The sequence below is a fragment of the Strigops habroptila genome, chromosome 11, assembly GCF_004027225.2.
Source record: "Strigops habroptila isolate Jane chromosome 11, bStrHab1.2.pri, whole genome shotgun sequence".
Taxonomy (NCBI): domain Eukaryota; kingdom Metazoa; phylum Chordata; class Aves; order Psittaciformes; family Psittacidae; genus Strigops; species Strigops habroptila.
In genome coordinates, this window is record NC_046360.1 from 38,042,072 (window position 1) to 38,054,302 (window position 12,231).

The window sequence follows — 12,231 nt, forward strand, 5'->3', positions numbered from 1 at the left end:
TGAGGAGCCTCACCTGGGGAGGGGGCTCAGCTGCGGCGTGTGCGGCCATCAAGAAACCGCGATAAGGGCCTCGCTCGGGTGAGGCACTTTGGAGCAGCGGGGCTGTACGAGAGGTATTGGGATGAGTGGAGCTGTCTGCCCGCCGCGGCCCGTGGTTCACATCCCTTGGCGGCTGCCGCACGGTGTGCAGCCCCTCCGCGGCACCCGTCCGCCCGCCCGCTGTGAACGCGGCACTTAGCACGTGTTCCAGCGCTTGGAGGCCGCTGCCCGCGTTCCTCTCGCCGCGGCCGCGGCGGGGCCGGGCTCTGCTTTCCCGCTGCCCGGGGCTCAGGCGGTGGACCGCGGAACGGCGGCGGTGGGGCCCGCGTTGCCGCAGGGGCGCTGTTGGGACGGACCGGTCGGGTGCAGCGCCGCCATGGCTGCCGTGCCCCGTGTCCTCAACGTGAACGTGGGGGTCCTGGGACACATCGACAGCGGGAAGACGGCGCTGGCGCGGGCGCTGAGCACCACCAGCTCCACCGCCGCCTTCGACCGAGCGCCGCAGAGCCGGGCGCGGGGCATTACGCTGGACCTGGGCTTCTCCTGCCTGCGCACCGCCCTGCCGCCGCAGCTGGGCCCGGGGCCCGGCGAGCTGCAGTTCACGCTAGTCGACTGCCCGGGGCACGCCTCCCTCATCCGCACCATCATCGGCGGTAAGGGGGGAGCGCGGCCGCGGCGGGAGCCTCGGCGGTGCCGGGCAAGGCCCCGGGGGCTCGGGTGCCGAGGGAGGGCTGGGGCGGAGGTCGGGTTCCCACGGGTCTCCTGCTTTGCCGCACGTGGTAATTGCTCCAAATAAAGCAGCGATTCGCGTGGAAAAGCGGTTGGTAAATTTCAGTGGGTGCGCTGTGGTGCCAGGTCTGCTCGGGTTTCTTATGCTTACTTGGAAAAAAAAAAGTTTGTACGGAGACCTTGTTTGTGGCATTTAAGGGCAACGCGAGTGTGTGTTTTCCCGCTTGTTTAAAGCTGTCACGCTTTGATATGCCCTGTGGTTGAGGGCAGTGGTGTGCTCGCTGATAGTGCCTGTGCAGAACTTTTGGAGAGCCTGGGCGGTTCCAGCATGATAACCTTCTATTTAGAAAGAATGTTGTGGATTTTAGTAACTTTCCAGTCTAGTCTTCGTAGATGATGTCAGAAGGTTAATGTGGTTTGCATTAGAGCTCATTTAAAATGAGTTCACCTCGTCCTGTGAGAAATAACATCTCCCCCTTCCATCTCCTCTGAAAGGAGTTGAAGAGGTGGTTGGCGTTCGGTTGAGGATGTGAGACTGGCAGCTACAGGCTGCTTGTAGTCATCTTGAGTTGATAAACTGCGGCTACAGGGACCCTGGCAGTGTTTAGTGCCAGCCGGGTGGTGGTTCTGTGCTGTAGCGTGTGTTTCTTCTCAGAGCGAGGTGCAGGCCACGTTGCTTTTCATGAATGAACCCCCTTTGGGCAGCTGTGTTATTTGTTAGCAGCAGCTGATGCGGTGTTTGTGTTTCTTTTGCACAGGATCATAAACGTTTACTTATTTGTCGATTTCACCAGCAGTGAAGCACCCGGTGCTGCCCGTTGGCGTGTGCCCGCAGCTGCAGAGGGGCAGTGGCTGAGTGCTCTGTTTCCCGAACCTGTGGTTTTTAGGATATTTTTGTGCTTTACATTCAACTCTCATTCTGAAGTGACTGTGAGCACCTGATTAGCTTCTAAAGAACAAAGTTTACTTTGGCAAAGGTTTCTTGGATGTACTGACCAACTTGTAGTTAGACATTCCTTTTTGCCAGAAACAACTAATCTGAGTGGGGTGAACTTCCTCATGAAGAGGACATGGGAAAACTTTGAAAACCAGCTTTTATATCACTTTAACGCTTATCTGGGGTGATTGCTTAATACATAGACTTCTTGTTGCTTCCTATTGTTTTTGTGAAGGACTTCAAAGCATTTAGTCCCAGCTGTCCACATTAGTTGAATAAATGATTCAGATTAACTTATTGATAGGCTGTGCTGGGAGCAGAAAAGATGTGGCCAGTGGCCCAGACTAGATGGCATGAGAGAGTTTTCTTCCCAGCAGTAAGTGGTTCCTTACAAGTGGCAATTCAGACATGTAAGCGTGTTAAACCTGCTTAGTTCCAGTTATAAATATCAGATTATGTATCTTGGTGAAAACATTTGATTTGTGTGATTTACTGCAAGTCTATGTATTGAGTGGTAGAGAAAATGCAGTATTGTGTTAATACTAATTTAAAGAGTTAGAAATTCCAGTTTCCTGCTTGATAGCATATGCGTATCTTGACAGTGGATGCCTTTTTGTTTTACTACCAGGTTTAAAAGGTGAAACCTTGATGATAAAACCTGATCTGTGCCTGTGGGACTCTTTAGGTGCTTGCACTTTTAGTGTGATTTGGTGAAACTCAAACTGAAGTGTATCTTGTGTAACAGGAGTCAGTGGGTAGGTGTCAGGATTTCAGTATTGCCAGCTTTTCCAGCTCTTCAGAAATGGAAAGCTGAGCCTCCCAGGTAGTGAACTGCAAAAATTTAGATTGTTTTCATCTGGTTCCTAATCATGAGTGTTCAGGGTTCACCATTCCAAATGTTTCTGTGCAACCAGATTTGCTGCTACTTTTTTCTTGATGGAATCTGTGATTTTCCTGTTACTGCAGATTTTCTCTATATAAGTTTTTAAAGTGCAAAGTGCTTTATCTTTCTGTGCTTATTCTGCACCTCAGATCTCTCACACCTCTCTAAAGTGCTGCTTTTCTGAAATCAAGTCCTGCAATAGCTCCTCTCTGTCATCTTTTCTGTCTTCCCACAGTGCTCTAAGGGTTAATTCCTTTGCTGTATGAAGCTGATAAATCTGCTTACAGATTAAATAATACTATTTACCATTCTTTAACATAGTTCTGTAGCTAATTCTTGAAGTGTTGTTTTCATTGCTGACTCTAGTATTGCATTTTTGTCATGCTATGCCAGGTAGCACTTGACCTTGCAAATACTTCTGACAGTCACTCACAAGATGCTTATTTGGAGACACTATGTTAGGATAAAATGAATGCAGAATATTTGAGCAGTAACCAAATGGAATGGAAAATGGAAGTCATATTTCATCCTGTGTGGCTACATTTTTCTTGCAGAGCTTGTCCTTGAAAACAAAACATATCAAATGTGAAATCAAAAAATGGTTGTGTTTTTTTCTTTACCTGCATGCAGCGAATTGGAAATGTTGCACAGTTCCAGCCCAGATGCTTTCTTAAAGTTTTAGCTGGAAGGTGATAGTCAAGGTTGGAATGGAATAAATGACTTGCTCCATCATGACTTTGAGCCATGCTGGTTTATTCTTCAGCAGCAGATGCCTGTGTGTCTGCTGCTGCAGGAAGGTATTAAGTCATTGTGGATAGTGGCATGGCTTGGGCTGTGTCATGTATTTCTTTTTGTCTTGTGCTTTTGAACAGCAAGAGCAAAACTCTATTTTAGGATAATTTGAAGACTTTTCCCATGCTCTAGCAGGATCTTGTCTATCATGTATCAAGCAGCACGATAAATATTGTGTTTATAGTTGTTTGTAGATGACTAGTAAGCAGAGAAAACAAACCCGAATAACTGAATTTTAGGAGTCAATGCTTTAGCTTGTCACAAACATGAAGAAACACCCACATCAGCCTTATGCTCATTTTCTACACTGAAGGAATGACCACAAAATGCAGTGCTGCTATTTTAATCATTAGTACTTTATTGCTATAGAGATGTAGAGTGGTATTCTGTTAACACTTCATACCGAGATGGGGTAGTTTCTGTCACAGTCTTACAGGGTTTTATAAGCTTCTGTTCTGTTGTTAAATTTCAACTCTCATGTTCCACAAAGCTGACGTTAATGTTGTTGAAGACAAGAGTTGCTTTTATGTTTGCTTTCTGCAAACCTGTGCATGCAGTGGGGTCTGGAACTGTTTCTCAAACCAGCCCAGCAGCAAGGGATGCCCACAGAGAGGTTTGGTGAGTTAGTCTGCCAGAAGAAATTCAATCCCCAGATTTCATTTTAAGACCACTTTGCGTAGCAAAGTAGTTAAAGCAGTAGCAGGTTTTTTCTGTGCTGGTGGTTTGTGTCGTGCCCGAGGAGGGGTCAGCACCCGAGCCCAGCAGAACACTGTTACACCCCCAGCTCCGCCACGTAGCCACGGGTGCTGCAGTGTTTGTTTTAGGTGAGCTGTTGTCAGCTGCCCTTTATCTCTTTGATTTTGAGATGGGTCCTCAAAAGAACTTCTAGAAAAGAAAATTGTCTCTTTTTTTTTCCCTGTGAAGTTCAAAGGACTGAGTAGCCTCATAGGGTTTTATTTGGAAAGTTACTGCTTGACCCTGGTTGTCTAAACTGGGAAGGGGATGGAATTCTGTCCAAGTTGTAGTTTTGTAATCCTTCTGCCTGTCTGAACCTTCGACCTCTTCACTCTATAACTGGAGCTTCATTGTCACTGTTTGTCCCTGCAGTTCCTTTCAAAGAAAGCTGCCTTGCAAGTGTCTGTTTCCACTTTGCTGCTGTGTTCCCTTAAGGAAGGGTATTAATTCATACCTGATACGTCGGAGGGGCCGAGACTTTTGAACTTGCACGAGAGCATGGGGAGGGGGAAATGAGCGTAGCGAAAGCATGTCTTGCTGATGCAAATGAGTACAATGAAAACAGTCTTGGGAGATCAAGGGGACTGTGGTCTTGCTACCAGTGTTCAAATTCGGTCAGATGCAGATTATTTGTAAGATTAACATAGCACAACCCCTTCCTCCCCAACTTCTATCACAGATGAGATGCTTTGCTGAGTTTATTGTAAGCTTTTAAGAGGGTTGTGAACTTGGGGTTACCTTTGCGTTACTGTCGTGAGAATACACTTCTATCGGTGTGAACTTCTGCTTGTTGATACCTTTATGAATCGTAGAGTCAACCAGGTTGGAAAAGAGCTTTAAGATCATCAAGTCCAACTGTTCCCCCTAGCGCTGCCAAGGCCACCACTAACCCATGTCACTGAGGGCCTCACCTGCAGGGTTTGTGGACACTTCCAGGGACGGTGACTCCACCACTGCCCTGGGCAGCCTGTTCCAATGCCTGACTGCCCTTTCAGTGAGGAAATGTTTCCTAATATCCAGTCTAAATGCCCCCTGGTGCAGCTTGAGGCTGTTTCCTCTTGTCCTGTCTCTTCTCACTTGGGAGAAGAGACCAGCCACCTCCTGGTTCCATCTTTCTTTCAGGTAATTGTAAGTAGGTAAAAAATAGGAAGGTTCTTGTTTTTTCCATTCCAGGTGAGTGAATAGGTAGTGTTTTATAGTTGTAGGGTGTATATATATGTATATGACTTAAATTAATGTGGAGGCCTCTTGGTCTTGAGTGGACATGTTGAAGGAAAACCTGTTCTTCCCTGGAAAAAGAGTGTCTTGGGTGGCTCAGTGGATGCTGTTCTGGTCAGAGGGAAGTCACGGAGGGTCTTGAGGACTTTGGCTGCCAGTTTGAAGTGAGAATAACATAATAATGAACCTTGTGCTGGTGGAAAAAATACTAAAATACAACTCATGTAATTCCTATTCACAGGCCTTGATGTAGTGATTGGTGTTGTGGAATGGGAGTACTCATGGGCTGAGAGAGTTCAACTAACACTGGTGGGAATGTTTTCTAAACCCTATTAAACTTATTGGGTTCATGGTGCTTGAAAATTGCTGACACTGATTTGTATTAATGCAAATAAACAGATTTCTGTAAATGAAAAGCCTTTCCTATTGAAATTGAACCAGTGTTTTAATTCACTGTGAGCAATTTGGCTGGTGCCTGATACTTGTCTGATGAATTAAAGGAGTGTTTTTATTGACATTTTAAAGTGAAAGCCACTTTTTAAATTGAGGAGCTATGCATAGAGAAAAGGCAGCTGGTATAAAAATATTGCTGCTCAAAAATCCCCCTCAGCAGCCCCCAAAGTGCAGCTCTGTCTCTTGGGCAGTGCAGTGCACAAGAGGGCAGTGTCTGCTCACACTGTGGATCCTGATGGTAAGTGCTCGGGGTAGCAGGTCAGCCTGGGTGAGTGACCTTCCTTTGAATTCAAACGGAATTAAGTAGAGGAGTTGGAACACAACTGTGGCTTAATTTTCCCATTCCTAAAGCAAATATCCTCTGTGTTTTAAGGAAGGTTAGTCCTATTTCATCTGCAGCTCAGATAGTGCCTTTTATACCTTTAAGCAATAACAACAACGTATGGGGGGGTGTTACACATTACATGAGACCAAGTACCACAGGTGAGATGAAACAACTGTTTTTCAACCACATAGAGAGGGCTAGTTTTTGATTTTACATTTATGGAAAGTTATCTAGTTTAACCTGTAAAGCAGTCAGCAATGTGAGAACTGTGGAATTTGGTGTGCACATTATTTCTTAACCCATCTCCCCTTGTAATTTAATAACTGAGCAAAAGCAAGGTAGTTGTACTCAATCTATTTTGAAGCACTTCTGTGCTATATGGAGTTTGTTGTGTGAAATATAGTAGATTTCTGTGTGTATTAATGTTTTTTTTGAGTGATGTGGCTGCAAGACTAGTCTACTTGGCTACGACGATTTCTATTCTATGCTCTCTTCTGCTTTTTTGACTTGAAGGTTATCTCCCTACTAAAGTTCCACAGGTCCAAAACCCTCCTGAACTATACATCATCTCTGAAGTAATGCTAGAGAGCAAAGTGGAACAGTCTTAAACTTTTCAACCCAGAAAAGGAAAAGAAGCAAGAGAGCCATTATCTTCTGATATAAAAAGTTATAGTGAATAATCTTATTGTCTTCTACTTCTTGTTAGAATCCTGCAGAAATGTGCTGTTTCCTGTGGTCGGTTAAAAAATAAACCCCCTTAATTGCACATATCTTGTCGTAGAGATGTGATTTATAATTGAATTTCCAATCATAAACATAGATTGTAAACAGGAGTGGCTGAATGGAACCTTGTTTGAATGTGAAATTGTCTCTTGCTAATACAGGAGAATCTTTCTCCCCAGCTTTGGAGCAGTTGTGTGCATACTTGCTTGTATACAGCAAAACTGTGCTAATTCACAGTTGTTATTTGACACAAACTTGACAGCTTCTCAGGAAAACATAATAACCAAGCCCTGTAATGGTGCTGACTGAGCCTGTTTTGATCATTCCTTCTATTGATTTAAAAACAGAATTTCTTTGTTCCATCATGCTGTGTGCAACCATTCATCAAATAACCACATGCCCTTTCATTTCACTTTTGCTTCGTATTTTCTTCTTGCTTGAAATTATCTTGTAAGATGTCTGTGAGAGTGGTCAAGCTTTATTAATCCATTTTTAGATGCTTTCAAACATTGGCTAATGTAGTGAAGCCTTATAAATGCCTTCATAAAATATAGAACAACTTGCTGTAAAATATGAAGCATGTTTATAGTTAAAATTACCCTTGTCAAAATAAATTTAAAGCACATTTTTCAAAGCAGCATTTTTCCTGATGATAGATCCGTTTGCTTGCTAAATAGTCCAATTTAGCAATTCAGTGGTCTGCTAGTCAACAAACTGGCTTCCTAAGGTTTTACTGTATTTATTTTACAGCTCTGTTTAGAAGTTGCCTTCAATTAGTAGATGCTAGATATAAGTTGAATGATATGTTGCTTATGTATAGAACCCCCTTTTGATAGCTAGCTTAGTGTGATGGAGCCATGGACTTGGCTTCCTTAATTTTTCTCTGTTTTTATTTTGTTTGCACTAGAAGTAATAATGTGTGTTCTCTGGTAACTGTTGTGAGGTACCATTTATCAAACCCCCTAGAGAAACAAAATGCAGGTGGAAATACGTGGGTTATAATTATAAGGCAGACACGGGACAGGTCCTCTGGCAAAGTGAACAAACCAACCCCAACGTTGGTGGTGTTATCGTCCATTCAGTGAAATAAGAAATTGTTTCTCTGCATGACAGCTTGTTTTCTGTCTGGGCACCCCAAGGTTGGCTTGGCAAGCTGGAGAGCAGGGACACATGTTCTGTGGTGGTACTTTCCAGCTGGATTCTTGATTGCATTGTGTTTTCTGGGTCACAGCTCGTAACAGCAAACTGAGCGAGAGCTCCAGGAAAGACAGGCTGGAGCAGCTCGTGTGATAGCTGTGATTGCAAAGATACTGTGCATTCTGCCAGAAAATATTCTGTGCTATCTGTAAAATTCAGATTAAATAGCCATTCCGAAGTGTTTCCTTTAAACTGTTTGCTTCCAAAAAGTGTTACAGGCTAAATAAATACCAATAATTCGTATTTCCCATCTCCTTATCAGTTATTCTACTAAAATGTTCTTGCGCAGCCTATCTAATCTCTTCAAGTGAACAAGAAATGGTTGGTGTTGGCTTCCAATTTGAATTATGATCTCTGTTTCAAACTTAAGCTGATTAATTCTGCATTAGATTGTAATTATCAGCATTACTAGCACTAGGAGTGGTTGTGACCAAACAAATGTATTATACACACACACATATATATATAGATGTTGAATGTAACAACAGAATAAGTTTGTGAATAGTGAAAGAAAAGGAAGCTTAAACAGAAATAAATGGTGTTCAGGAGTATTGGGGTAAGGGATGATAAACAGGAGTGAAAAATCCAAGTTTGCGACCCAGGTAAGAATCCAGTCCCCTCACCCCAGGTTCCAGAGAAGAGAGGATTCATTTGGGCTTATGATTTTTTTTTTTTTTTTTTTTAACACCTAATTTTACCTCATGCCATCAAAGGATCCTGGTTTGTCCACTGCAGGTTTGCTTTTCCTGCAGCACTAGTAAAGTGAATTTAATCCAATCTCCTGTAGAATTTTCTTGTCACCTGTGCCAAAGTTTCCCTTTGTTTTGGGTCTTATTTGGGGTGCAGCATGTGGTTGGCATATAAGAGTAGCTGCTACTCACACATCTCTTTAATTGTGGATTAGTTCAGCAAAGTTTCACCTGCTTTTTATTTCCATTAGATGCATTGTACAGCAGGTGAGCATATTTTACAGATGATTCTTTTGTATATGTAAAATTTGAAATGGTCTTTGAGAACCTGTTTGGTAAGGAGAAGCTATAGACGCATCTGAAAACTATAGAACTATCCAATTACATTAACTGGAATGGGCAAGGGGGAAATGTTTTCTGTCATAGTTGTTTATTCGTGTTTAAATCTACTTTTCTTAAAGACTTCCCTTCCTGCAGCATTGCTTTGGAGAGGAATGTTTCCAGAGCATGCAAAAACTGCAGTTCAGAGAAAGAAACAAAATTATTGTAGTTTTCTTTTTTAGGATCAAGAAGAGGGGGAGGGAAAATGGTTTCCTTGTATTTGACTGTGCTGTTGGATGGAAGACAAAGCTCGGTCTCTCTTGCTGACTAATGTCATCATCGAGGCATTTTTTCTCCCACAGAGCAATTTTGTCTCCACTGAGACCCCCACAGCCATTGGCAAGACCATGGCCTGAGATTAAATCTCATGCTTGGGTGAAATTCTAATGACTGTAATTGTTTCCTCTTTTTAAGTCTGTGGTCCCTTCATCAAAGAGTGGTGCGGAAATTATGCATTTATGTTGTAAAAAGGGAGGTCATGATTACCTGAACCTGTGGTTGACTTGGGGGGATTCTGTGTCGTGTTCTGGCAGTGGTTATCCACGCTGACATTCTAGGATGTGAAATGATTTAAAGTGTGGCTGAGAGTATGTATGTAAGGGAATAGTGGCATGCCTCAGTCCTGCCTGGGGTGTGTGCTGTTCGCTCGGCTGTCACCCGCTGTTAGATCATCCCCATCCTTCAGAGAGCAGCAGCCACTTTTGTGTTTTCAGCATCTGTTGGAATAGAGAAGGAAAAGTAGTAAATATGGGTCAAGGTAGGTTTCTGCGAATGATCTATTTTGAAGGCAAGCTCCTAACTTGGTGCAGCCGAGAAGCGGTGCTGGACTCGTGTCTCCCTCAGACCGCAAAGGGCTCCTTTCAGCAAGTGCCATGTTCAACCTACCACTGCAGTGTTTGCTGATGGTGATCAGTATCTTAAGGATTGCACCCGTGTGGTAGTGTTGGTTGTGGAGGAACCAAACATAAATGTGAATTGTAGAATCCCAGACTGGTTTGTGTTGGAAGAGACCTTAAAGCTCATCCAGTCCCAACCCCCTGCCATGGGCAGGGACACCTTCCACTAGAGCAGGTTGCTCCAAGCCCTGTCCAACCTGGCCTTGAACACTGCCAGGGATGGGGCAGCCACAGTGTCTTTGGGGTATGAAAAAGAATTGCACACAATTTTATAGAAGTATTTGCCTGATCCTGCGAAAGTGGGATATACATGGGCATTGGTGTTGCTGATGGATTGGAAAAAAATCAGATAAACATTCTGTGTTATTTGACTTTATTGTGCAGTTCTATATTAATGCAACTGTAGAACTATAGTCTTCTCTAAGTTCTTTGAAGATTTACAACAAAATCATGTACTGTGCATTAAGTACAAATTTTTTTGAGTTTGTACCCTAACTTATTAGGTATCCTTGAAAGACGACAGAAGAACTGACCAGCATGCTCTTTGTCAGAGAATAAGCAAAGCGATTCAAATAGTACTTAAAATTGAGAGTCTAGGCTGCATTTGAAGTCTAAAGAAACCACAAAACATTGTCATTCTTAGAAGCACTCAGCATCAGAATCTTTTCCCTGATCTCAGCGAGATGATGGATGTTCAGCTTAGAGCATTAAAAAAATACAACAACAAATAACCCCTGAGTGTCAGCAGCACTGTTCACCGAAGACAAGAGCTTTGGGCAGAGAGCACTGAAACTTTGGCTGCTGTCTGGCAATATTTTAACTTGAAATAATGTGATAATATGCCTCATTTGAAAAACTCCTTAAAGCCTGAAAGGCAGGTTTTTACACCAAAATTATATGCATGTGTCTGTATAGGTATAAATCCATAGTGAAAGAACCTTGAAATGTTGATAATATTTACCCTTATGTATGGATGTCTCCTTGTGGGTTTGTCACTGAGCCCTCCCTCTGCTCTCTGGTGTGCGTTGTGGTACCCAGTAACATGCTCACTTTTCTGTCCAGTATGGCTGTTGAACTGGAATCCCATTTGGGAAGAGATTTGCTGCTCTCTGGTGCTGTATAGTGCATCTCGGGGCAATATAAAAAGGGTGCTTGGTTCAATCGGTCTGTACCAAGCTTTGCATGGAGAAAATACCTGTTTGGTCAAGGGAAAGTAAAAAGTTTTGAACTGAAGCTTAAATTCTTGAAAAAAAAAAAAAAAAACAAAAAAAAAAAAAAACCAAAAAAACCAACCAAAACCCAAAAAAACCCACCAAACCCAAAAAACCCCCACCCCCCAAACCATGGCTGAAAATGCAGCCTTTATAGCAAGCCCATCTCGAGATGCACATTCACTACTGAACTGTGTCCACCAGCAGCTTGTGGGTGGGTGCTTGGGTGTTTTTTCATGATGTGTCCCTAAATGTGTTTTTTTGTTTTGAAGCTTTATTTACTGTAGGAGATAGCGCTGGCTATTACCAGAATAAACAGCTGCCTTTGTGGGGTTTAATGTTTTCTCTGTTTTTCTTTGTTGTAACTTAAAGCCAAACAAATCAAATGTGAAAATAAATTTAACTGTTGTTTTTTAAACACAAGCCCCACTGTCCTTTCCCTTACTGACCCACTCCGAGAAACCAGCCAGTCCTGAACTTGTTTTAAAAGAACAGTTTGTTTGGAAACGTCGTCAAAATTGATGCACTCCTTGCAAGTTATTTTGGTTACTGTTCTTGTTTCTCTTCCTTTTGAATTTTAAAGGTCTTTATTTTTGTCCCAGTAAGGCAGCGGTAAACCATAGCTGGGAAAACTGTAGGTCACATAAAGTGATACCAGGTTTATGGAAATTTTTTTTTGTGTATAATTGAGTCAATCCCAAGTAAAACCTGAATTAACTAATCTAAGTTTTAAATCAGTTGACACTTTCAAAAGTCACACATACCGTTTTAAACCTGTTTGCAGTAACTTATGGGCTCATGAAAGAACAATTTGAACAAAGTTAAAAGAATTTCTGAGCTTAAGCTGCCTACTATTTATTTTAGCAGCATGGAATATTTCAGCAGCATTTTCACTTTGTATTGGAGAGCCAACAACTTCATAGCATCTTAAATGCAACTGTAGTTACTGTTTTTATTGGATGCTGAAAAACTTCAGGATGTGTTTTGGGCATGTTGTTGTCCTGTTTGGAAGCTGTTCTACTT

General features: G+C 42.8%; 1 protein-coding gene across 1 annotated transcript in view; it reads left to right on the top strand.

Annotated features, from left to right (window-relative positions):
* Positions 1 to 212: 212 nt before the first annotated feature.
* The window catches only part of EEFSEC (eukaryotic elongation factor, selenocysteine-tRNA specific), a 104,907-nt gene continuing 92,888 nt past the window's right edge, over positions 213 to 12,231 (top strand). Inside the window, exon 1 of the mRNA XM_030501018.2 lies at positions 213 to 692. Within this exon, the coding sequence (XP_030356878.1) occupies positions 416 to 692 (277 nt within the window). The 5' untranslated portion in view covers positions 213 to 415. The remainder of the gene's footprint in view (positions 693 to 12,231) is intronic.